The following is a 24,729-nucleotide window of genomic DNA, read 5'->3' as shown; positions in this document are numbered from 1 at the left end:
GTTTTGCAGGAGGCGATGCAATATGTTCTCTCATTGGTTTTCTTGCTAAAATGAGAATGCCGCTAAACCATGGTCTTGATCCTTTAGATTTAAGAGCCTGTCAGGGATTCTAGGATTGGAAGATGAAGAAAGAGTGCTCTGCCCTGTAAGAGCACTTAAATATTAACTTAACAGAACAGAGAGTATTAGAGGTCTGTCTAGTAAGCTCTGGACCTCAGTCAAGGAGCCTTCATGTCCACTTACAAAAAATGCATTATCCATCTTTCTGAGGGATGAAATTAAAAAAGCACATACTCAAGTAGCAGAGGAGGATTGCAGATGAGTGAAAATAAAGGCACATGAAGTCAGATCAATAGTGACCTTGTTGGCTTTCAAACAATCTTTCTTGTACTTCTGTTTTGGAAACGACTTACTAGAAGTGTAAGTTGATATTTGCTTATTTCGATCTTCTGAATGTGGAAACAACGTATAAAGATTACAGTACCTTGGGACCTTTACCGTTGACTGGCCTGATATTACATTAACCCTTAAACGCCGAGCCGGTATTTCCGAAAGTGTCTCCTGTATGCCGGCGGAGTTCGGGAGTGAGCCCCAAAGCGGAAAAAAAGTTTTTTTCAAAAAATCACAGCACGCTTAGTTTTCAAGATTAAGAGTTCATTTTTGGCTCCTTTTTTGTCATTGCCTGAAGTTTAGTATGTAACCATCAGAAATGAAAAAAATATCATTATCATATATAAATATTGGAATATATGACAGCGCGATAAATAAATTTCATATATAATTGTATACAAATCGCGCTGTGAGCAAAAAGGTTAAAGCTAATGAGTTAATTATTTTGTTGTTGTATTGTACACTAGATTGCAATGATTTTGGTCTATAACAAATTGTAAAACGATCAAAGCAACACAGAAAATATTATCACAATATGATGCATGAATTCGTAACGCGCGGACGTAAAAAAAAAGTAGTTTTCAAAAATTCACCAGAAATCGAAATATTGTGCTAGAGACTTCCGTTTGTTGCAAAATGAAGGAAAAATGAAGGTAATTGATTGAATATTACTAGACTGTAAGTGTTGTAGCTTACAATTGCAATTTTCGACCATTTAGGTCGAGTTAAAGTTGACCGAAGGTCGAATTTTTTCTATTTATCGTGATTTATATGAAAATATTTCAAAACTGATAAAAGCTACAACCATGAGTTATTTATTGTTGTATTCTACATGAAATTGCGCACATTTTCATATATAAAACTTTATGTAACGGCTAATATAAAACGGTGCAAACATTACGACAATCGGACGAAAGAATTCCTGATTTTTTCGGCAGAGTTACCGCGCGGACGTAAGGAAAAAGTTTTTTTTTCAGAAATTCACCATAAATCGAAATATTGTGCTAGAGACTTCCAATTTGTTGCAAAATGAAAGTAAATTATTGAATATTACTAGAATGTAAGAGTTTTAGCTTACAATTACATTTTTCTACCATTTTGGTCGAGTCAAAGTTGACAAAAGGTTGAAATTTTGGCTCTTACCGTGATTTATATGAAAATATTTCAAAACGATAAAAGCTACAACCATGAGTTATTTGTTGTTGTATTGTACATGAAATTGCGCATATTTTCATATATAAAACTTTATGTAACGGCTAATATAAAACGGTGCAAACATTACGACAATCGGACGAAAGAATTTCTGATTTTTTCCGCAGTTACCGCGCGGACGCAAGGAAAAAGTTTATTTAAAAAATTCACCATAAATTGAAATATTGTACTAGAGAGTTCCAATTTATTGCAAAATGAAGGTAAATTATTGAATATTACTAAAATGTAAGAGTTTTAGCTTACAATTGCAATTTTCGACCATTTCTGTCGAGTCAAAGGTGACTGAAGGTTGAAATTTTGGCACTTATCGTTATTTATATGAAAATATTTCAAAACTGATAAAAGCTACAACCATGGGTTGTTTTTGGTTGTATTCTAAATGAAATTGCGCATATTTTCATATATAAAACTTTATGTAACGGCTAGTATAAAACGGTGCAAACAATACGACAATTGGACAAAAGAATTTCTGATTTTTACGGCAGAGTTACCGCGCGGACATAAGGAAAAAGTTTTTTTTCAAAAATTCACCATAAATCGAAATATTGTGCTAGGGACTTCCAATTTGTTGCAAAATGAAGGCAAATGATTGAATATTACTAGAATATAAGAGTTTTAGCTTACAATTGCGTTTTTCAACTATTTTGGTCGAGTCAAAGTTGACCAAAGGTTTTTGGCACTTATTATTTATATGAAAATATTTCAAAACTGATAAAAGGTACAACCATGGGTTGTTTTTTGTTGTATTCTACATGAAATTGCGCACATTTTCATATATAACACTCTATGTAATGGCTAATATAAGATGGTGCAAAAATTACGTCAAAGTGACTAAATAATTTCTGAGATGTATCGCTGATGCTTTTTAGTGCGAGAAGAAAGAAATTCGCGCATGCGCACCTGGGTAACGCTTGTAAACAAAACAACAGCTTGATCCGTGAACCCCAGCATCCCTCATGGTGCCTGATTCAAAAGTTTTTGCACTGTAGGCCTATAACTATTTTTCCACGAATTTAAAAAAAACTTTTTTGCGTCGACGTATCATACGTCAATTAAGCACCCAACAGACAATTTTCGTCGACATTTAATACGTCCAATAGGCGTTTAAGGGTTAAAAGAGGGAGTGTAGGGAGTGTGTCTTCCATATCCCATTTTGTCTTGATTTTTATGTTGTATTATTGGGATGGCTGGGGGGTACTATGTATACCACCTGGGTACCTACTGGTTTTTATGGTTTGGGTGGTGGTAATTTTGATATACAGTAGTTCCTCAGGTTACAAAATTAATCCTTTCTGAAGCAGCCTTCGTAACCTGATTTTTTCGTATCTAGAACTACATTTTACATGTAAATTGCCTAATTCGTTCCAAGCCCTACAAAAACACCATAGTAAATTTTATAAAAGCTTAATTGACCCATAAACAAGGAAATACAACAAGTTGGACCATTCAATACCTAACCTAACCGTTACTGTACCTGTAAATAAAGTGTATTAGTGTACAGGGTACAAGAAATACTGTATGTACATGTACATATGTATGTAGTAAAATGTGGAACCTTACCTTTTGAGTGAGGCGATGTCCGGAAGTGGCGACAGAGGAGGAGGACAAATGGCAGAAAACATAAACACTTAACTTTATGAAACACATTAAAAATTGGCAGAAAACATTAACACTAAACTTTACGAAACACATTAACAAATGGCAGAAAACATTAACACTTAACTTTACGAAAAACTTAAAATTTAATTTTTTTTAGAATTATATTTATTTTTTTTTTGCCTTTTTCTGATTTTTACTTTTTTTTTACTTTTTTACTTTACATTTTTTTTTTTTTTTAATTTCAATTTTGTTTTCTCACCACTTCCAATTTTTTTTTTTTGTTTTTTTTTTTTTTTAACACTTGGACCTTCCTGTTTGCATACTGCTAAAGGCCTCTTTTAAAAATAACTATCCAAGGAATATTGCTTCTGCCTGCTTTTCAAAATGTTCCTGAAACAACTCTGGCAAACGTCATCGTACTGCGCAAGCATGACCTGTGTAAGCCTTTTCAGGGTGTCTCTTTTCTACAAATGTTTGCACTTTATGAAAAACAGCTATAACATTCTTAATTTCTCCCGTTGTCATAGGGTCCTCCTCCTCCTCCTCGCCGCTGCTAGAGAACTCTTCTTGAACAACGTTTTGTTGCATGGCCTTCAACTCCAGGTCATCTGTCGTAAGCTCCTCTTGGTGCTCCTGGAGAAGGTCGTTGATGTCGTCCTCGTCGACGACCAGCCCCATGGACTTGCCAAGTGCAACGATCTCATCAAGATATGGTTGCGAAACAGTTTCAGGATCGTCATCTGTTTCTGAATCTGCATCAGCGTCACCGCGTCGAATCCCTCGAAGTCTCGGGCGGATATGACATCAGGCCAGAGTTTCCTCCACGAAGAATTCAAGGTTCGCCTCGAAACCTCCTGCCAAGCTTGATCGATGAGTCAGATGCATATGGTATCGAAATGCTCCTTCAAAAATTCACGCAGGGTGAGGTTTGTGGTATCGGTGATGTCGAAACATCTCTTGAAAAGATGTTTTGTATACAGCTTCTTGAAGTTCGATATCACTTGCTGGTCCATGGGCTGGAGGAGAGGGGTGGTGTTAGAACCTTGATGAAAGAATACTCCGCTAGGATATCTTCCTTGAGGCCAGGAGGGTGAGCAGGGGCATTGTCCAACACCAGCAGACACACTTCTCTTCCAAGAATTTCTTTTCTGTCGGGCTGAAACACTGATATACCCACAGGGTGAACAAAAGTATGTCTTTCATAGGCTTATGCCCGGTTAGCTTCTTCTCTTCCTCTGTGATGTAAGTCCGACGAGGCATTTTTTTTCCAAAAAAGGCCAATCTCGCCACAGTTGAAGACTTGCTGAGAACTGTAGCCTTCCTTGATTGTCATCTCGTCGAACGTCTTAACAAAGGCTTCGGCCGCTTTTGTGTCCGAGCTGGCAGCCTCCCCATGCTGCACCACCGAATGGATGCCAGTCCGTTTACGAAATTTAGCAAACCAACCCCAAGAAGCCTTGAAGTGTGGGGTTGCCTTCGATGTTCCTTCTCCTGCGTCGTCTTCGGCCTGAGCACTGAGATCACCGAAAATTGCGCTGGCCTTCTGGCAGATTGCCGTCTTGGTTATCGTATCGCCAGCAATTTCCTCTTCATCTCATCATGCATGTGGCTCTTCGTGTTGAAAAAAATAGTCACGCCCTTGGAAGGTGTAGCTGCTTTGATGGCTTCCTTCTGCTTTAGGATGGTTCCTATCGTCGATGATTTCGGCCGTATTCCTTAGCAATCACGCTCAACCGCATGCCAGCCTCATACTTCTTAATTATCTCCATCTTTGTCTCCCTTGAAAGCATCTTCTTCTTTCCGTGAACTTCAGTAACATTCTTGGGACCCATGGCTAATTACGTAAGTAAGTAAGTTCACACACAACACGATAAAGTAATTACAGTACAACAAAAGGAAAATCACTTACACGAATATATGTTAATGAACGAAATCTACGTGAACGAACGAATTCCATGTGTGTACGATAACGCTGCTGAAACGAAATGGTCGAGGAACTCCTTCACATAGATGCATGATGGGATAGATGCTGACCAATGGGAGAGCTGGATCTTACGGTGGTAATTGGCATCAAGAACCAATGGGAGAGAGTGAGGATGCTGGCAAGTCTACTGAGTTAAGTTAAGTATATCTTAGTTTTACCAGACCACTGAGCTGATTAACAGCTCTCCTAGGGCTGGCCCGAAGGATTAGATATTTTTACATAGCTAGGAACCAATTGATCCCCTAGCAACGAGACCTACAGCTTATTGTGGGATCTGAGCCACATTGCATCGAGAAATGAATTTCTGTCACCAGGAATAAATTCCTCTGATTCCGCATTGGCCAAACTGAGAATCGAACTCGGACCACCGGATTGGTAGCCGAGCGCAAAAACCACTTGTCCAATGAAGGACTATATTGAGTTGGCAGCGCGCGAGTTTTAAAATTGTTCTCGGCGGCCCGGGCGAATTTCAGACTTTACAGTACACCCTTTCACAACCTGAATTATTTTCGTACACAGAAGCAAAAAAATCTTCGTCTTTGCCTTCGTAACCTGGATTTTTCGTACGTAGGGACTTTCATATGTAGGGGTATGACTGTACAGTGGTCCCCCCGTATTTGCGGGGGATGCGTACCAGACCCCCCCATGAATAGTTAGAATCCGCGAATGTTTGGAACCCCTATAAAAAGGCTATAAACAGCCTATTTTGTTAGTTAAAATTTAAGAAAAACCACTAAAAATTTTCATACTTGGTTTTTTTAATAGTTTTATCACAAAAAGTGCATTTTATGATAGAATTCATAACAAAAACCAGGAATTTGTGATTATTTCTCATAGAAAAATACCGCGAATGCGCGAATTTTCCGCGAATAATGTAGGGAAACGTTCCCGAGAGAAATCCGCGAATGTGTGAGTCCGCGAATCCGGAGAACGCGAATAAGGGGGGTCCACTGTATATCCTTTATCTTTTAGCAAGGAGGAGGAAGGACATGTTAGAGCTCTTTTATGAAATCATTACTTGGTAACAGTAAGAATAAAGCGACCCATTAACTTAACAATTCCCATGGGAGGTGTCACCGGTCTCTGAGATATTGTTCCTTGAGGTCTTTCTCATTTTCAGAGAATAAAGGCCTAGGGTCCAGCCACTTTGGTAAAATTTTCACCAGACCAGTGGGAGGTTACAGGAATCATAGAATCCTGTTTTTCCATATGCAACTGGCAGCATAGCATTTCTAGGTGGAATCCATTTCCATTTTTCTGGCTGAGACCTACTGTCATTCATATATGAGAGGTGTTGGTTGTACTTCCATAGGGACACTAACAAATTTTGTAAACAATTTATATTTTTCCAAAATATACAAACCAAAGCCTTTCATATAGGTTGCACTCACCTCAACCCATGTTGTCCTTGATGCCAAAGGAAAGAATGAAGTGGTGTGAGGGAGATGAGTGAGGAGTTACTTCCTTTCACCTGCCAGCTCTAGTAAATTACCTTGTTACCAAGATTCATTATCCTTTTCAGCTTGCACTAAAGGATATTCTGTTTGTGGAAGGCTCTTGTTTGTAAACCTAGGAAATAAGCCAATTGCTTAAAAAAGTTTTTATTTTTTTAGGGTTGGAGTGCTAATCTGCAGAGGTTCTTCTTGAAGCTGTGGCCAGTAATTCACTTGTCTTGGGAAGGGTTGTGCCTTATCTTTTATCTAAGGTAAAGTATCATTGGTGTGTTAGATTTTTAAAATCAATTTTTCTTTTGGAGAAGCGTACAGCAATTCTAAGGAAAGTAGTGGACTGGTGCCTGAGAGAAATAAGTGCTTGAAAGGTTATGTAGAATAAAACTATAAATGTGCTGAAAGAAAAAGTCTAGTCAGATCAATGTATGTTACTTAAAAAACTGCATGGTAGAAAATATTAGATGTTTTTGACTACTCTGTGAGGCACCTTTATGTTGGTGTTTGAAGTTGATGACAATTTTAGAGTAACTACTGAAAGTATCGAGATATAGGAGAATCTGGATAGGATAAGAGATGTGTAGGGGGAATACTAATAGAAATGATGGGGATTTGAAAGTTACAGGACAGATTATGGGTAGATAATTAAGATTAATTGCTAAACTAGGTAACCTGCTTTAAAAATGGACTGAAAAAACAATTTAAGAAACGGGTGGAGTAGAAAAAATCAGACGTGAGGTAGAGGTAAAGGTTCTCAGTTGAGAATGAATCTTTGGCATCTCTGGAAAGGAAAACTGAAGGTTGCATTGCTAAGATTATATGGGCTAGTTTTGCTTAACCCTTAAGAACCGGGCTAAAAAAAAGAAAAGGCGCATCAGGCAACTGACTCCTTAATGTAGGGATCCCTGTAGGGGAGTAGTGCCGTCAGTGCACCTCATTTGGTGCAATGTAGGCATTACTTAAGGTTCTTTACAGCGTCCTTTCGGCCCCTAGTTGCAACTACTTTCATTCCTTTTACTGTACCTCCTTTCATATTCTCTTATTACCATCTTACTGTCCACCCTCTTCTAACAATTTTTTCATAGTGCACTTTCGAGGTTTTCTTCTTGTAACACCTTTCAAAACTTTGTCTTGTCAATTCCCGTTTGTTCCTACACGATATACAAACCCTCGGTCCTTTACATAAGGAATTACTTTCGGCATAGCTGGAATTACGGCCGTTAAATTCTTGAACAAGGTGGTTAGGCAGTAACTACGTGTGGCAGGCGGGTAGGCTAGCCTGCCTGGATGTAAACACTCCCCTTTGCTTTTGGCTGTCGTCCGGTGAAGACGTGTGTTTGTGAGCTCTGGCTGACTGGTCGTTTAGCTTTTTTCCCGGTGGGATCTTTCTGGTTTACTTTTGTTTTTAATTAAATATGTATATACGGAGTTTGATATTAATGTTCAATTCAATTAATATACAAACCCACTTTTGTGATAGCCTATGTAGCTGCCTTTCTACTTGTGTTAAGAGTTGGTGGCAAAGGTATGCCAACATATTATTTACATTCTTTCGCCCTTTAACGTGAGGACAAGATATCTTTAACGTGAGTGATTTTGATCCTGTAACGAGACATGTATTCATCTGAAATTTACACTTACGCTTGGGAATTACCGAGGGGAACTTCAGAGGTTTGTCCTTGTTTTGTTTTTATGGTAATTTCTCTTCTCCTTCATCCTTTCACTTACTATCGGACGAAGGTAGAAGAGGGGGCATGGTGTTGGTATTTGGGGGATCTCCTCTCTCTTTGGAGGGCAGTGCCCTTGGATGCAAGAGGAGTATCCTTATTACTTTAATCATTTTTCTCCTCTTTTTACAGACTAACAGTGGTGATTGTGTTTACAGCAGTTTTGGTTGGATAGCTCTTCGTATTGGTTATCCTAGCCTTGGAATTGTACCTATGACTTGCAGCATGTGATACCGATCCTCGAGTGTGTGTACTGATCCCCTGCTGGTAATCATATTCATTTACCACTACTACCCTGGAGTTACGTCACTGGAAGAAGCTTTTGCGCTGCCCTGTGATGTTTATCTATTCCTGATGATAGAAGTCTGGCAGAATTTTGAGGAATCGAAGAGGAAGAGAGTTCGTCAGGTGTCGTCATCCTCCTCTTCGAGATCATCATATTGTCATATCTCCACCCCTTCGACTCCTAAGGCTTTGCCGTAGAAGAGAAGGTGGTCTCCCCCCCCCCATAAGAAGTCTCGTTACGGGACTTCTAAGGGTCTGTCTCACTCCGGTGAGACAGGTGGGTCTTCCTCTGGTCCTTCCGTCCCTCCGGGAACGGAGCCCGTCTCTCCTTCCTCAGGGAAGAAGAAGACGGGGACCATGGAGGTACCAGCCACCGCTGGTACCTCCTCTCTCCAGCTCCAAGGTCCAGACAGCTGAGTACGCTCACCGTGTATTACGAATACCCGAGGTCCGCTACAGGTTCGATATTATAATAAACAAAAAAGATTCAACACCAACAGTTGAAACGGGATACAAATATAGAAAGAAACGCAAACAGAACAAAGGTTTATTTACAAGCTTGCTAACAAAGGTAATTGCAGAATGGTTTCTCCTATTTACATAAAAAAAGTAAAATGTTACAATGCATGAACTGGGGAAACAGTGAGGTAATGAAAATAAAAAATTGCTGGCCAGTTTTGCAGCTGTCAAAAATCAATGCTTTAAGCGATGGCTTCATAAAGGAGAGCTGTAGAGCTTTAGATGTCTTCTTGACTCCGTACTGCAGAAAACAATGTCTATTCTTGATACTCGAAGGTCAGGTTACTCCTCAAAACCAACTTGTAGGACGTTTCTTCTCTGAAGGCTTGCTCTACGTTGGAATACCTCTGTCGTTCTCTCTCTAACTGGACGACTTGACCTGAATCCGACCAAACTCTCGTGTGCCTTCTTCTCTTATCCTTCGTCTGTTCCTTCTTCTCCTGTCTCTTTCTGATGATCTCTCACTGATGATCTCTGCTCTGCTCTCATCTCTCCTACTTCGTCAGTCGTATTTATACGGCGACATGGGGGTGGGGTCTACCAGCGAACGTCACAGACTCCCGAGACGACAGGAACGTTTTAGAAGGATCTAGACGAAATGTTGCATCATAATACGCTGCGTTCCTAACGACACGTCGGCGCCTGTCGAGTTCCATATCCCACCTGACGATTCTAGAACAATCATGAGAACAGGCGCCTCCAACACTTGCACGAATGCCTCTTTGCTGCAGACCTACTTGAAGAAAATGCATTTTCATTTCCTTTAATATATAATTCCTTGCTATAGAGCGATTACCATAACACGTTCCCCCAAAAGAAAAAAATGAAATCAACTGATTTTATTTTTTTCTGAAGAGAAACAAGAAATCAAACAGCAGGGGAACAATTCTGCATAAAGCTTTAATCGAGCTAAACACACACACTTCTCCATTCACCCACCCACTTGTGCTAAAACAGAAAACGGTTGTCAGGCTACTCATTCTGAAAAATCTCTAGAGAGGCTATCAGCTATAACATTATCCTTTCCCCTTATATGAACTATCTTCAGGTTATAGTCTTGTAATTCTAAACTCCAACGCATAAGACGTTTATTCTTATTCTTAAACCTCTCCAAATAAACCAACGGATTATGATCAGTATACACAGTTAAAACAGAACTACTACGTGCATAAATCTCAAAGTGTTGCAAGGCTGTAACTAAACCAAAAATTCCTTTTCAAAAGTGGAATAGTTCTGTTGAGCTTTATTCAGTGTCCTTGAATAATAGGCAACTGAGAGTTTCATTGCATGCACTTCTTGTAACAAAACCCCTCCTATGAAAATATGACTGGCATCGATCGCTAAACTAAATTCCTTACCAAAATCAGGTAGTAATAGAACTGGCTCGTGAATCATTATAGCCTTTAACTTGTTGAAAGCTTCCACACACGCGACATCAAATACAAAACTGCATCCTTTCTTAAACAGATTAGTTATGGGAGCGCTTATTTCTGAGAAATTTGGCACGAATCTACGGAAATACAAAACCATTCCAAGAAATCTCATGGCCTGTTTTTTAGTTGTTGGGATTGGGAAATTCACGATAGCTTCTATGTTACGATCCTTAGGACAAATTTTACCGAGACCTACTTTATGTCTTAGATAAGTAATAGAGGCTTTCCCAAATTAGATTAAGAACGAGATTCGCTTTGGTAAGGGCTTGCAAGACTCCTGCTAAAGTTCTTACATGATCCTCCCAAGTCTCTGAAAATATCGCAAGATCATCTAAGTACACGACACAGTTGTTGATACCATTTAAAACTTTATTCATTAACCTTTGGAAGGTACTGGCTGGGTTCTTCAAGCCAAAAGCCATAACTTTGGGCTCAAAACTACCAAATGGCGTTACAAAGGCGGATATTTTCCGGGCTCGTTCACTTAAAGGTACTTGCCAATAACCTTAAGCTAAATCAAGCTTTGAGATGGTTACACTGTTTACCTTCCGGAAATCAATGCACAATCTATCTGATCCATCTTCCTTTTTCACCAGAACTACCGGGGAACTCCATTCACTCTCACTAGATACTATCAAATCATTATCTAGCATGTAACTAATTTCCTTCCTCACAGATTCTGCCTTTTCTGGGCTCGGACGATATGGACTTTGCCTAATGGGTTTTGTGTCCTGCAACTCAATATCATGTTCTAAAACATTGGTTAGGCCTAGTTTGTCACTAATAGTTTCAGGATAATTCACTAAAACATTACGTATTTCCCTCAATTTTTCCTTTTCTAAACCCTGATTAAAAACTTCGAAATTCTTAAGCATCTCGGAGTTTTTCTCAAAACTAATTTCTTTCTGAGACACCGTTACCACAGGCACGGGGCATTCGTTATATTTCTTGAGCAAGTTTACATGCAGCCACTTTGCTCTACGCTTACCCATATCTATTAAATAATTCAGGTTTCCCCTCTTTTCCAAAATTAAAAATGGACCTTCGAACTTATAAGATAAAGAGGGACCTTCTTTCTTGACTAGTACTAAAACTTTATCTCCTACACAGAACCTTCTCCCTTTTGATCTAAGATCATGTTTCCGTTTAGTCTCCCCTTGACTCCCACTCTCGTTCTTCTTTACTAGTTGCCAAGCATCTCTTAAATTGTTTTTATAATACTCTAGATTAGTTATGTAGTCCTCACTATCCTCTTTAACCATTAAGTTACATTTTAGCATTTCCAAAGGACCTTTAGCGGTGTGACCGAAAACCAGCTCGAAAAGACTAATCAGTGTCGTTCGGTGCCAACCTTAAAGCTAACAGAACAAAAGATAACTTTTCTTCCCAGTCATATTCAAAGTTACTACACAGTTTTTGTAAACAACTCTTTAACATTTGGTTAAACCGCTCCACCATGCCTTGTGATTCGGGGTGATAAGGTGTGGAAGTTACGAGTTTAATGCCTAACTCTTTCATTCTATCTTTGAAATATTTGGATACAAAATTACTACCATTATCACTCTGTATAGTGCGAGGCAGACCAAACTTAGAAAAATAATCTAACAATCATTTAACTACGGTTCGCACGTTACAGCTTCATACGGGTATCGCCTCTGGATAGCAAGTTAGTCTATCAATGATTGTCAAACAGATATATACTCCCTCCCTTACTTCTAGGCAACGTTCTGACCATATCGATAACTACATTCTCTAAAGGTTCACATACTGAAGGAATATTACACAATGGAGCTCTGGGAACTACTTGATTCGGTTTCCCAGCAATTTGGCATTCATGACAGCTTAAAACATACCTCTTTTCGTCACTTTTTATTTTAGGCCAAAAGTACGCCCTACTAATACACCTGAAAGTTTTATTTACTGCCAAACGTCCTTGCTCATCTTGTGCTAACTTCAAAACTAGTTCGTGAAGCTTCCTAGGAACCACTAATCGTTCGGTTATTTCCTCTTTACTACCTGACTTAGGACGAACATGACACAAAACTTTGTCTTTCAAACAAAACGTTTCCTTACACACATTATCGAGATTATCATCCAGTTCACATTCAAAAATTTGGGTTAGTGTCTCATCCTCTCTCTGAAACTTGATTAGCTCATCCTTATTCAAAAGGTTGTGCCAAATTCATCACCGTAACTATTACTTGATTCCACAACATCGACTACGTTACTCTTGACAGCTACAACTTCTGTTTGGCTATCACTGTCACTGAATGAGTCAGTCAGGTCTCTCAGCCACATTCACGCCAAGACCAACCTCACCACCTCTATTACACTCGTTCGAATCCACGAACAAACTATGACCGTAGTCTATGTCTGTATCTAAACCTGACCTAGTTACTACCATTTCAGGCACTGGAATCTCACTCACAACAGGATTCACATTCTTGGATAAAGCTAAGTCATTACCGACAATAATGTCAACGCCATCAATGGGCAAACTGTCAACAATTGCAAGTTTCACTTCTCCTGACACTACTTGACTTTCTAAGTTTAATTTCAACAAAGTACAAAGAACACAAGTGTTAGGAAATCCACCTAACATGACTTTTTCTTCCAAATTGATTTCTGCCCTGTTTGGCACACTCTCTCTGTGTCTCGAAGCAAGACTACTTCTCTCGAATCTACTCCTCCAAGGAAACTACACCTTCTGACAGAAATTCACCAAAAAATTTCCTAGTTTCTCTCATCACATCATCCCTACTTGACGAAAGGTTAACTAGAGACACTGGTTTCTTAACGTTCTTCCTCTCTACTGCACAATTTCTCGCTAAATGCCCTTTCCCATTACATCGGAAAAAAGTTAATTCTGAGCCACTAGATGCCACTTTAATCTTACAAACCTTAGACGTATGACCAGGTTTTCCTAACGTTATCCTTTCTTCTGCACAATTTCTCGCTAAATGCCCTTTCCCATTACATCGGAAAAAAGTTAATTCTGAGCCACTAGATGCCACTGTAATCTTACAAACCTTAGACGTATGACCAGGTTTTCCGCATGTATAACAGTAATAGTCACTTTTACTCGCATTGCTATTACTAGAACTGAAACCTTTACTGCTTTGTACTCTACCAGACGAAGGATCATTTCGCTTCTTACCTACACTTAAGTTATGAGTCAAAATATATTCGTCTGCTAGCCTAGTTGCTCCTGCAAAAGATACTTCTCGCCTATCTTCTATATAAAGCTTAATCTCAGGGGATACGTTATCTTTGAAGTTTTCTAGCAACACTAAGTTCATCAAACCATCAAAATCCTCAACTTTAGCAAAAGTTAACCAATAAAAAAACAGCCTTTCTAACTTCTTACCGCATTCTACATACGTGATGTTCTCGTCCTTTCTCAAACTTCTAAATTTCTTACGGTATGCCTCGGGTACTAACCTGTACGCGCTAAGAACAGTTTCTTTCACGATATCATAATAATCACATTCCTCGTTAGACATACAACTATACACGGTACGTGCCCTACCACTCAAAATTGACTGTAAATATAGAGTCCACATTTCTTTGGGAGAACCTACTCTTTCCATTAACTTCTCAAAACACATGAAATATTTCGTTACATCTTCCCCATCAAACTTTGGTACTAATTTCAGCACTGCACTCATACTTGAACCATCAGCTCCACTTTCGTTCTTGCCTGTCTGACTGTTACGAGTACTTTGCCTTAAGCGAGCTATTTCTAACTCGTGCATATGTTCTTTCTCTCTTTCTTCCTGCTGCATTACCAACATTTCTCTCTCTTGCTTCATTTTCATTACTTTTCTCTCTTGCTGCATTTTCATTGCTTCTCTCTCTTGCTACATTTTCATTGCTTCTCTCTCTTGCTGCATTTTCATTGCTTCTCTCTCTTGCTGCATTTTCATTACTTCTCTCTCAGCCGCTCTTTCATCTCTCTCATACTTTTCCCTTTCTTTCCTTTCGACATACTCATGGAGATCATTCCCCTCTAGACCTAGAAGCTTACCAGACTCAATAAACTCTTTCCATGAGAAACAGTTCTTCAGGCAGTACAACCCCTGTGTTTTCATTACTGAAAGGCGCTTCGCTTTCATTGCAAACTCTGACTTCTCACCAAACAGCAATGAAATAGAGGTTTAGTGTTTTCAGTCCTCTGTAAAACAACAGGGATTAAAGCCGTCTTCACTGGTTGGTGTCATCGACGGGACTTTTTCTATGCTCAGAATCTTGAGAGTTAACATCTCTCGATTCAGCTGTGAAGACGTAGGTCTGCATTCACCTTAGTCTTTCACTGGCATATAGTATTGTTTATCCTTAGTTGAGATTCAACTACTATGAGAACTTCTGTCTTGCCATCAGGGACCTCAGTCTCTTGAAGGCAATTGACTATTGTCTGATGGGCGCATGCCTTGAGAGAATAATCATGTTGTCTCCCAACATCGGTGGCGAACAAGATAGACGATTTGTATGGTTTCTTGGCATAACCCTTCAAAAGGCGAGTGTCATGTGACTACGTCTCGGATGCATGACTGCTCGCCTCACAGTCGGCAGCTGTTGAAGAGTCCGAGACCGTCATGAGCTACGCTGTAGACTTTGTATTGGTTGATCCAGATCAGTCATTACTTTGTCCTGTTGGTGTGTTCCTGTACCCATAAGGATCGACACCCACCATGGAGTGTCGGTGTCTTTATCCGCTGCGGAATATTACAAGACCGTGAGAGACTTCTCTGCAGTTGGATAGTCTAGTGGATGTGTACTTGTCATCACTCCGAAGAATATATCAGACAGGAAGATAGATAAGGTCTCATTGCAACCATATTTATTTTTCCCTTCAGGCCTGTCCACAGGTCCTTGGAACCTCAGTTCCTTAGACCGGTGGTGGATGCTTGCAGTTTGTGTTTGCTTCCCAGCTCCTTCAAGAGGACAAGTTGCATCTCGCCTATGGTGTGCAGTTCTAGAGGTAAGAAGGGTGCAAGAGTGACTGGCCTCTCCACCTTCCCCACCTCGTCCTTCCACTCCTCTTCCTTTGGGTTGAGGATAGGACTCGAACTTACACTGGCTGGTCAGGCGATTGATGCGGTAAGGTTACACATAGAGCATCCTTTTTATGTTTCTTATCAGAATTATAGAAGCAATCCCGTTCCTTCCTCTAGCAAGGGGAGGAAGGAGACTGGTAATAATGCAAACCCTTCTCAGAACTTTGCATTAATGCCTCGGACTCCAATATTCTTCACAGCCCATCTTCGGATGAGTTACGATTCCTCACTCATTTCGAAAAGGCCCAGAAGTCTGACTCCTGATCATGCAGCTCCTATACTCCAATCAAGTTGTCAAAGGCAGGGCACTCCTCCTCGCTCTTACAACCAGGAGGAGTAGCCTAGGTGTGTAGAACTCCAGTCAGTTCTAGAGGCTCACTCAGATTCCTTATGTAAAGGACTAAGGGTTTGTATATTGTGTAGGAACAAATAATTTTTGGAAGTAAATTGTATTTTTCCTAAGTATACAAACCAGAGGTCCTTTACATTCATGCCCACCTCATGCCACCCCTCGATCTGAACCTGGGCCGAAAGGCAAAGTGGAGTGTTTACATCCGGGCAGACTAGCCTACCCGCCTGCCACACGGTAGTTACTGCCTAACCACCTTGTTCAAGAATTTAACGGCCGTAATTCCAGCTACGCCGAAAGTAATTCCTTATGTGCAGGATCTCAGGTTTGTATAGTTAGGAAAAATACAATTTACTTCCAAAATTTGTGATTTCAGCGCTGAATGGCCTTAGTTGCCCCAGTGCTTGGCATAATGCCATAAATCTATATAAATCAAAATCAAATTAAAACTTAATGTAGGGATAACCGTGGGAAAGAAGAAGAAGAATTTAAGAAAAAACTTATCAATGGAAAGCGGAAGATATGCAAATGCACATGGTGTAAGAAAAATTCTAAAAAATGTTCCCTACCTTCCACAAGAAGTTGAAAATGACTACTATTTACCACCCCTTGTGGTACCTCTTTTACAAGACAGTTGTAAATTTTACCAAGTAATACATGTTGTTTCAAATAATTTTATTTTGTTTTGTAAAATTATAATTAGTACAGGACACACAATATCTTAATAGATGTAACAGATAAGAACTAAAATCAGTAAGAGATTCTAATATATATGTTGTAAAATATTTACGTAAATTTACCGAGATCGAAGATGCATTAACTTTTTTGGATTATGCTTGTTTTTAAATTTTTTTTTTTTTGCTCTTTTCTTGGCAAAATTACAATTTTAACTGATATGCTATCATAAAAGACGAGAACTAAAACCAACAACAACCCCTGTGTATATTTATTAGCAAACACGTACGTCTATAAAAAGACGCCATCAGATAGAGAGGCTCTACGTGCCCCCCTTGAAGTCAAGTATACACAACTGAATCATGGGATGCCTAGAATTGGCGAGCTGAGTCAGTCTAAAAGTTTCCATTAGTAAAATTTATGGACTATTGAAGTAATGGAACATCTTTCCCGCCAGATTTCTCCAAATCGATGGTGCGTAGTATTGATACTCACCTGGAGGTAATCCATCCACCACTCATAATCTGTTAGTATTGTTACTCATATGAGGGTATCGAACCATTAAGGATTAATAAACAGAGCTGGTCATTGGTATTTTGTGCTTGTAGTACCTAATAAATAGATGACCCAATTAAGCTTGCACTATAGAAAGAAGGATGGAATGGATGCAGATAGTATGGGATTTTAAGTGGGATGGCAGATGTTGCATTAAACTGGTTAATTTCTTTTCTGAGTTATGAATAGGCCAGAGAAGAATGAGAATCTTTGGAATAATGTGAAATGAAAAAATAAAATGATTAAAGATCCCTTTTGATAACTGATTTAGGTTATTTGGGTTTATGGCAGAATGATATGTGATATTATGGTGTGTAATAAAATAACATTTCATCTGGGTTTTATTCAACAGTGTTTTCAGACTTCAGAATTTATTCTTACACATTTTCTTATAAGAACCCAAATATCCAAGAAAAAATAACAGGGCTGGTATGTCCTGCATTTATGGTTATGTATTGGTCATGACTGTATAGTATGTACTTATTGTGTACACGAAATGATATCATTGAAACATTTGCTGAGGGCATAAAAGTTTCTGCTATGATTATTATTTGCCTTTATCTTCAAGAATTGCACCTTCTCAAGTTTATTCCTTGCATTAACAAGAGTAATATCTTAGTCCACATATATTATGTAATAAATAAGATAGATTTCTTTTATTTTTGAGATTTTTTTTCTAGAAAATATGAATGTGGTCCATGCCATTACTCTTTTGGTCTTTATAATGTAGACACCACTGTGTTTGACTCCAAAATTTTTTCATTGTGAAGTGTTTTATCAATATGTTGGGGGTTTGTTACAGAACAATGTTTCAGAATATTATTCCATTTTCATGCCAAAATACAAATGTTGTTTTGCCCTGAGCATTCCCAGAGTACTGATCCTATTTACATTGTCAGTTTTTGCATGATCCCTTTCCTGTTTCCATTGTCTCTTAGCTCCTTTTCGTAATTTTCCATGAGGGAAATATTCTAAAAGACTCATTATATTGAAGTTTTCTTATTACATGCAGTATATAATTTCTTTTTTATTCAATGGTCTTACCAAACAGTTATCAAGCTCTAGGTTCCCTACCGTGGCAGACTAAAATTTTGCGGTGGCGCCACAATCGCTAGTGTAGGTGACAGGTATGACACCACAGCAGTGGTCCATTTTAAGCTAGATCTACAGTATTGCCTTCAGAACTAACATGAAAATTTGGCTCCTAACGCCTAGTGTAAAATCTGGAGCAGAGGAACAACTTAGAGAAATTTTAGAGTATTCATATGAATATACTTTCTAATAATAATATAATTCTAAATATATCAAAAGCTATAGAGATACCATGGAGTGAAAGTGACAGTGCCTATTAGTAAGCCTTTCAATAAACATTGATTGTTACTTAAATACACTAGTTTCATATATATATATATATATATAATATATATATATATATATATATATATGTGTGTGTGTGTATATATATTTGTATATACAGTAGTACCTCGTACTTCGAACTTATTCCGTTCCATAAGGCTGTTCAAAATATGAAACAAATATCCCCATAAGAAATTAAGGGAATCAGGATAATTTGTTCCAGTCAATCCAAAAAGTCCCCCTTTTCACATTTTTCTATTATTAACCCTTAAACGACGAGCTGGTATTTCCGAAAGTGTCTCCCATATGCCGGGGGCATTCGGGAGTGAGTGCCGAAGCGGGAAAAAAAAAAATCACAGCACGCTTCGTTTTCAAGATTAAGAGTTAATTTTTGGCTCCTTTTTTTTTCATTGCCTGGAGTTTAGTTTGCAACCATCAGAAATGGAAAAAATATCATTATCATATATAAATATTGGAATATATGACAGCGCAAAAAACATTTCATATATAATTGCATACAAATCGCGCTGTGAGCAAGACGGGTAAAGCTAATGAGTTAATTTTTTTCATTGTATTGTACACTAAATTGCAATGATTTTGGTATATAACAAATTGTAAAGCGATCAAAGCAACACAGAGAAAATATTATCACAATATGATGCATGAATTCGTAACGCACGGATGTAAAAAAAGTTGTTTTTCAAAAATTCACCATAAATCGAAATATTGTGCTAGAGACTTCCTGTTTGTTGCAAAATGAAGGTAATTGATTGAATATTACTAAACTGTAAGTGTTGTAGCTTACAATTGCAGTTTTCGACCATTTTGGTCGAGTTAAAGTTGACCAAAGGTCGAATTTTTTCTAATTATTGTTATTTATATGAAAATATTTCAAAACTGATAAAAGCTTCAACCATGAGTTATTTTTGGTTGTATTCTACATGAAATTGCGCAAATTTTCATATATAAAACTTTATGTAACGGCTAATGTAAAACAGTGCATACATTACGATAACTTGACGAAAGAATTTCTGATTTTTTCGGCAGAGTTACCGTGCTGACGTAAGGAAAACGTGTTTTTCAAAAATTCACCATAAATCGAAATATTGTGCCAGAGACTTCCAGTTTGTTGAAAAATGAAGGTAAATGATTCAGTATTACTAGAATGTAAGAGTTTTAGCTTACAATTGCGTTTTTCGACCATTTCGGTCGAGTCAAAGTTGACCGAAGGTTAAAATTTTGGCACATCGTTATTTATATGTAAATATTTCAAAACTACAACCATGGGTTGTTTTTTTGTTGTATTCTACATGAAATTGCGCACATTTTCATATATAAAACTTTATGTAATGGCTAATATAAAATGGTGCAAACATTACGACAATCTGACGAAAGAATTTCTGATTTTTTCGGCAGAGTTACCGTGCGGACTTAAGGAAAAAGTTTTTTTTTTCTAAAATTCACCATAAATCGAAATATTGTGCTAGAGACTTCCAATTTGTTGCAAAATGAAGGTAAATGATTGAATATTACTAGAATGTAAGAGTTTTAGCTTACAAATGCGTTTTTCCACCATTTCTGTCGAGTCAAAGTTGACCAAAGGTTGAAATTTTGGCACTTATCGTTATTTATATGAAAATATTTAAAAACTGATAAAAGCTACAACCATGGGTTGTTTTTTGTTGTATTCTACATGAAATTTCACACATTTTCATATATAAAACTTTATGTAACGGCTAATATAAAACGGTGCAAACATTACAACAATTTGACGAAAGAATTTCTGATTTTTTCGGCAGAGTTACCATGCGGACGTAAGGAAAAAGTTTTTTTTCAAAAATTCACCATAAATCGAAATATTGTGTTAGAGACTTCAAATTTGTTGCAAAATGAAGGTAAAGGATTGAATATTACTAGAATGTAAGAGTTTTAGCTTACAATTGCGTTTTTCGACCATTTCAGTTGAGTCAAAGTTGACCGAAGGTTGAAATTTTGGCACTTATCGTTATTTATACGAAAATATTTCAAAACTGATAACCATGGGTTGTTTTTTGTTGTACTCTGCATGAAATTGCGCACATTTTCATATATAAAACTCTATGTAACGGCTAATATAAAACGGTGCAAAAATTATGACAAATTGACGAAATAATTTCTGAGATGTGTCGCTGATGCTTTTTAGTGCGAGAAGAAAGAAATTCGCGCATGTGCGCCTGGGTAACGCTTGTAAACAAAACAACAGCTTGATCCGTGAACTTCCAGCATCCCTCAAGGTGCATGATTCAAAATTTTTTGCCAAGTAGGCCTATAACTATTTTTAAGCTAATATTTAAAAAAACTTTTTAGCGTCGACATATTTTACATCAATTAAGCACCCAACAGACAATTTTTGTCAACGTAAAATACATCCAATAGGCGTTTAAGGGTTAATGTGTTGAAAAGTTAAATTAAGAGTGTAAAGTCATGAAACAGTAAGTTATATGAAGTAAAATTTTCAAAATTTTATTTTGTTCATACGCGAACAAACCTTCAGTCTTAACAATAAGATAATTTCTAGCGCCTAACTGGATCTGGTTGAAAAGCAGATGAAAGCAAGGAATCTTGTGATATCTAGCAACGCATGAGTAGGTTGGGTGAGGAGTGGTCAAGGACCACACCGCTATGCCAGTCTTTCTTTGACCGCCTGGGCGAGAGTCGTGTTAACTCTTGGCCTTTTCCTGGTTCATTGCCCGTTTCGCTTGTGTCTAGTGTGTGTGTGTGTTTGGCTGATATTATGACTACTTCTGCTCCTTCTCGGCATCAACGTATGTGCCCTGAAGTTCCAGGTTTTCTGTGTTCTCATTTTTGGCTTCGGCAGCGACTGACCCTCACATAACGTGCAGTAGGTGTCATTCTAATTTTTGTACTACAACGAATCCTTGCAAAGAATGCCGGGCATGGCCTAAAAAGCAATGGAAGTCATTTTATGGCAAGAGAGAACATTGGAGGGTTTCGACTCTTCCTAATTGGGAGGGTTTTTCGCCTCTTCCTGATGTTTCGTCTCCTGCAGTAGTCAACCCCCATTGTAGCGTTGTTCCGTGTCTCCTTCCTTTTCTTCCATTGATTCGTTGCTGGAAGTATCAGGAGGCCACCAGGGTGAGGTTTGTAATGTAGCCCCTTCTTCCTCGGGAGTTAATTTGATTTCCAAGAAGGGTGAGGCTTTTTCATCAATCTCTTTTTTTCCAGAGTTGGAGGCGTCCAAAATGATGGTGATTTGGAAGATGCTTGGACTAGGGGGTCCCCGTCCTTGGAGGGGTTTCTAGCGCATTTTGTGGAAGCTTGCACCCACCCCTTCCCCGGACTGGCAAGGCCATCCCCCCTCCTCATGGCCTCGTCTTCGTGGGTAGCTGAAGTCGGCCATCTTCTATTGCTCCGCCAGTGTCTGCTGCCGCTTCTTCGAGTCGGAGAGACGCCGTGGTGTCAGCCCCGTTGATGTATTCCTCCGCCAGTGGCATCTGATTCCCCCTCGCACTGAGGGGAAGCCGTGACATCACTCCCATCGATGACGTCTCTCCCAGTCATCTCCTCTGATCTGCCTCTCTCAGCCGCGACGTCATCCCTGCTGCCCAGTTCGCTACATCTCCCTTCCTTGTCATCACAGCATTCTCTGGCACGTCAGTCTGAGGTTATATGCCAGGCAGTGCTTCAGAGGTTGGACTCTGTTTTGGATGTCAAGTTGGCTGCCTTATCGGTTGGGAGGATTGGTAGGAAACGTGTTGCTTCGTACCCACCTCCTGAGAAGAGTTTGCATAAGAAACCAGTGCTGTTTTCCTCTCACTCTTTCCCCTCTACACCCCGTCGGCGTATCAAGCGTTGGAAGGCCAAGGACTTCGCCCTTTCTTCGCCTACGAGGGAGGAACAATGCGGACGTGTTCCCGAGAGTGCTAGTGTTTTGGGCAGTGTTAGTGTTCCTTCCTGTGTGCAATCTGCAGGGGATGCTTCGTCCTCTGCTTCGAATCACGGGCGTGTTACACCGCCCACCCCCCACCCACCCCCCCCGTTTGTGCGCATCGCCAGCGTGTTGCAACCTTCCCCGTCCATGCACATCGCAAGCATGTTACAACTCCCCTGCCCGTGCACATGATGTAAGTGCTCCTTTTTGTCCAAGGCCTATTCATTGCCATAAGGATCTCAAGGCGCCTGTCAAGAGGTCGAAGGTAGTGAATGCGAAGTTGGTGCAGCAGGAGTGTTTGCCTGCCTCTCTCACTGGTGCTTCCAAGAGTTCGACTCTAGGGGATTCTCCTTCGATCTCAAGTGTTTGGAATTCCCCCCTATCTCACGTTCGTACGTCCGCCACACCCGTGGCCATTCATGGACATGTTAATGAGTCATCTGTTGGGGTAAGTGATGTTCCTAGTGTTTGTTTCAGAAGCAGACGCATGGACCCAGCCCAGACTGGTTAGCTGGGGTTTCGGGCTGTTAGGCTGCTAACCCTTCCCTTAATTTTAGTGGGGAAGGTGCCTTAGAGGAGCCTGCACATCCTTCTTGTCGTCGGTCTCCATTGCCGGAGCAGGATGAGGGAGACACGCAAAAGTTTTTGTCTTCCTTTTCGGAAGTTATTGATCTCATTCGTGGGTTTAACAATTTGGAAAGTAGGACTCAGGCTTGGTCGTCTTACACTCCTTCTTGCTTAGTGGGAGCTACTCAGGACCCCAAATCATCTCTTCAGCTTCCTTTGTCAGGGCAAGTTCAGTCAGGACAGTTTGCTTCGCTCTAGGGGCTCTACAAGCTACTACCTCCGCTTCTCACGAGACATAGGAAGTACTATGCCACAAGCTCTGCCTTTTTGTTGTCGCGCCATTTTAACCGAGACATCATGCCTGAAGCCGGGATTGACTTGAGCAGGTGAGGTCGTTGGCTCTGTCCTTGTCTCCGCAGAATGCCTCAGCATTGGAATCTACGGTGGCCTCCATGTTGTAGACAGTTTCTTGGCTGGACTTCTGGTCTGTGGTTGTTGCCAAGATAGCTTACGACAGGTCCCCGGAAGGGTTGGTGAGTGCAGCCTTGCTTGCCAGTCTGTTGTAGTCCGGGGGCAAGGCATTTTCATATATGGCTCACCTCGGTGCTAATTTATGGGCTAACCGTCTACTGATTAGAAGGGACATGGCTTTGTCTAGGATGGAGAGATCGCTCGACACCGAGTCCTTGCTGGCATTGAGGAACGGAGATCTGTTGGAGTCCCAATATTTGTTTCCTCGGACAGAGCTCGAGAATGTGATAGACTGGCGCCGGGCTGACACCAAAGACAGACTGGTGCACCAGGCCGTGTCTAAGTCGAAGTCTCGTCCTCGGAGATGCCCGGCTCCTCCTCCTCCCCCTGTCCAGCAGCAGTCAAGGAGATCGTCAGCAGTCAAGGAGATCGTCGCCTGGTAGGCCATTGAGGACTTCGAGTTCGGCAGGGCCTTCCCGTTCGACTCAGCCTAAGTCAGAAGATCAAAGCCCCTTTCGCTCTCGTTCCTTTAAGCCAAGAAGGGACCCAGAGGCAGAGGTAAAGAGGGTAAGTTAGGTGCCTCTCCCTCTCCTGTGCCATGGGTGGGGGGTTGCCTGGCAGGCATTGGGCCAAGTGGCAGAGTTATGTGGCAGAGAAGTGGGTGGTAGATGTCCTCAGGGTGGGATACCTTCTGCCATTCGACTTCTCTCCTCCTCTGTCGGACAAGCCGCAGCTCAGGAAGGCATATCCTCCAGATTCTCTGAAGTTCTTGGCTCTCCGGGAGGAAGTAAAGAAAATGCTGGACAAGGCGTTGGGAGGATGGAGGCCTGTGATCGACTTATCCACCTTGAATCACTCATCAGGAAGACATGGTTCAAGATGGAGACCCCGCGCTGAGTGTTGGCAGCCGTGAAGGAAGGTGACTTCATGCTGTCGATAGACTTAATGGATGCATACTTCCAAATCCCTGTTCATCCGACGTCCAGGAAGTTCCTTCGCTTCTCTCTTGGGGACAAGGTCTTCGAGTTCAGAGTCTTGTGCTTCGGGCTGATGACAGCCCCTCAAGTGTTCACAAGGGTCTTCTCTCTCGTGTCAAGTTGGGCCCATGCTCAGGGGATCCGTTTGCTGAGGTACCGCGATGATTGGTTAGTCTTGGCAGTTTCCAGGAAGA

The 24,729-nt window shown here is 40.1% G+C and overlaps 1 protein-coding gene across 2 annotated transcripts in view; it reads left to right on the top strand.

The window, feature by feature from the left end:
• The window catches only part of LOC135202559 (peroxisome assembly protein 12-like), a 165,626-nt gene that overhangs the window by 33,158 nt on the left and 107,739 nt on the right, over positions 1–24,729 (top strand). For both annotated transcript variants that reach the window (XR_010311759.1, XM_064232039.1), the window contains exon 4: positions 6,799–6,890. Coding sequence is in view for 1 of the 2 variants with exons in the window: in XM_064232039.1 (XP_064088109.1) it covers positions 6,799–6,890 (92 nt within the window). In the remaining variant the exon portion in view is untranslated. The remainder of the gene's footprint in view (positions 1–6,798; positions 6,891–24,729) is intronic.

This window comes from Macrobrachium nipponense, chromosome 30 (assembly GCF_015104395.2).
Source record: "Macrobrachium nipponense isolate FS-2020 chromosome 30, ASM1510439v2, whole genome shotgun sequence".
NCBI lineage: Eukaryota > Metazoa > Arthropoda > Malacostraca > Decapoda > Palaemonidae > Macrobrachium > Macrobrachium nipponense.
This window is presented reverse-complemented; position numbering and strand designations above follow the sequence as displayed.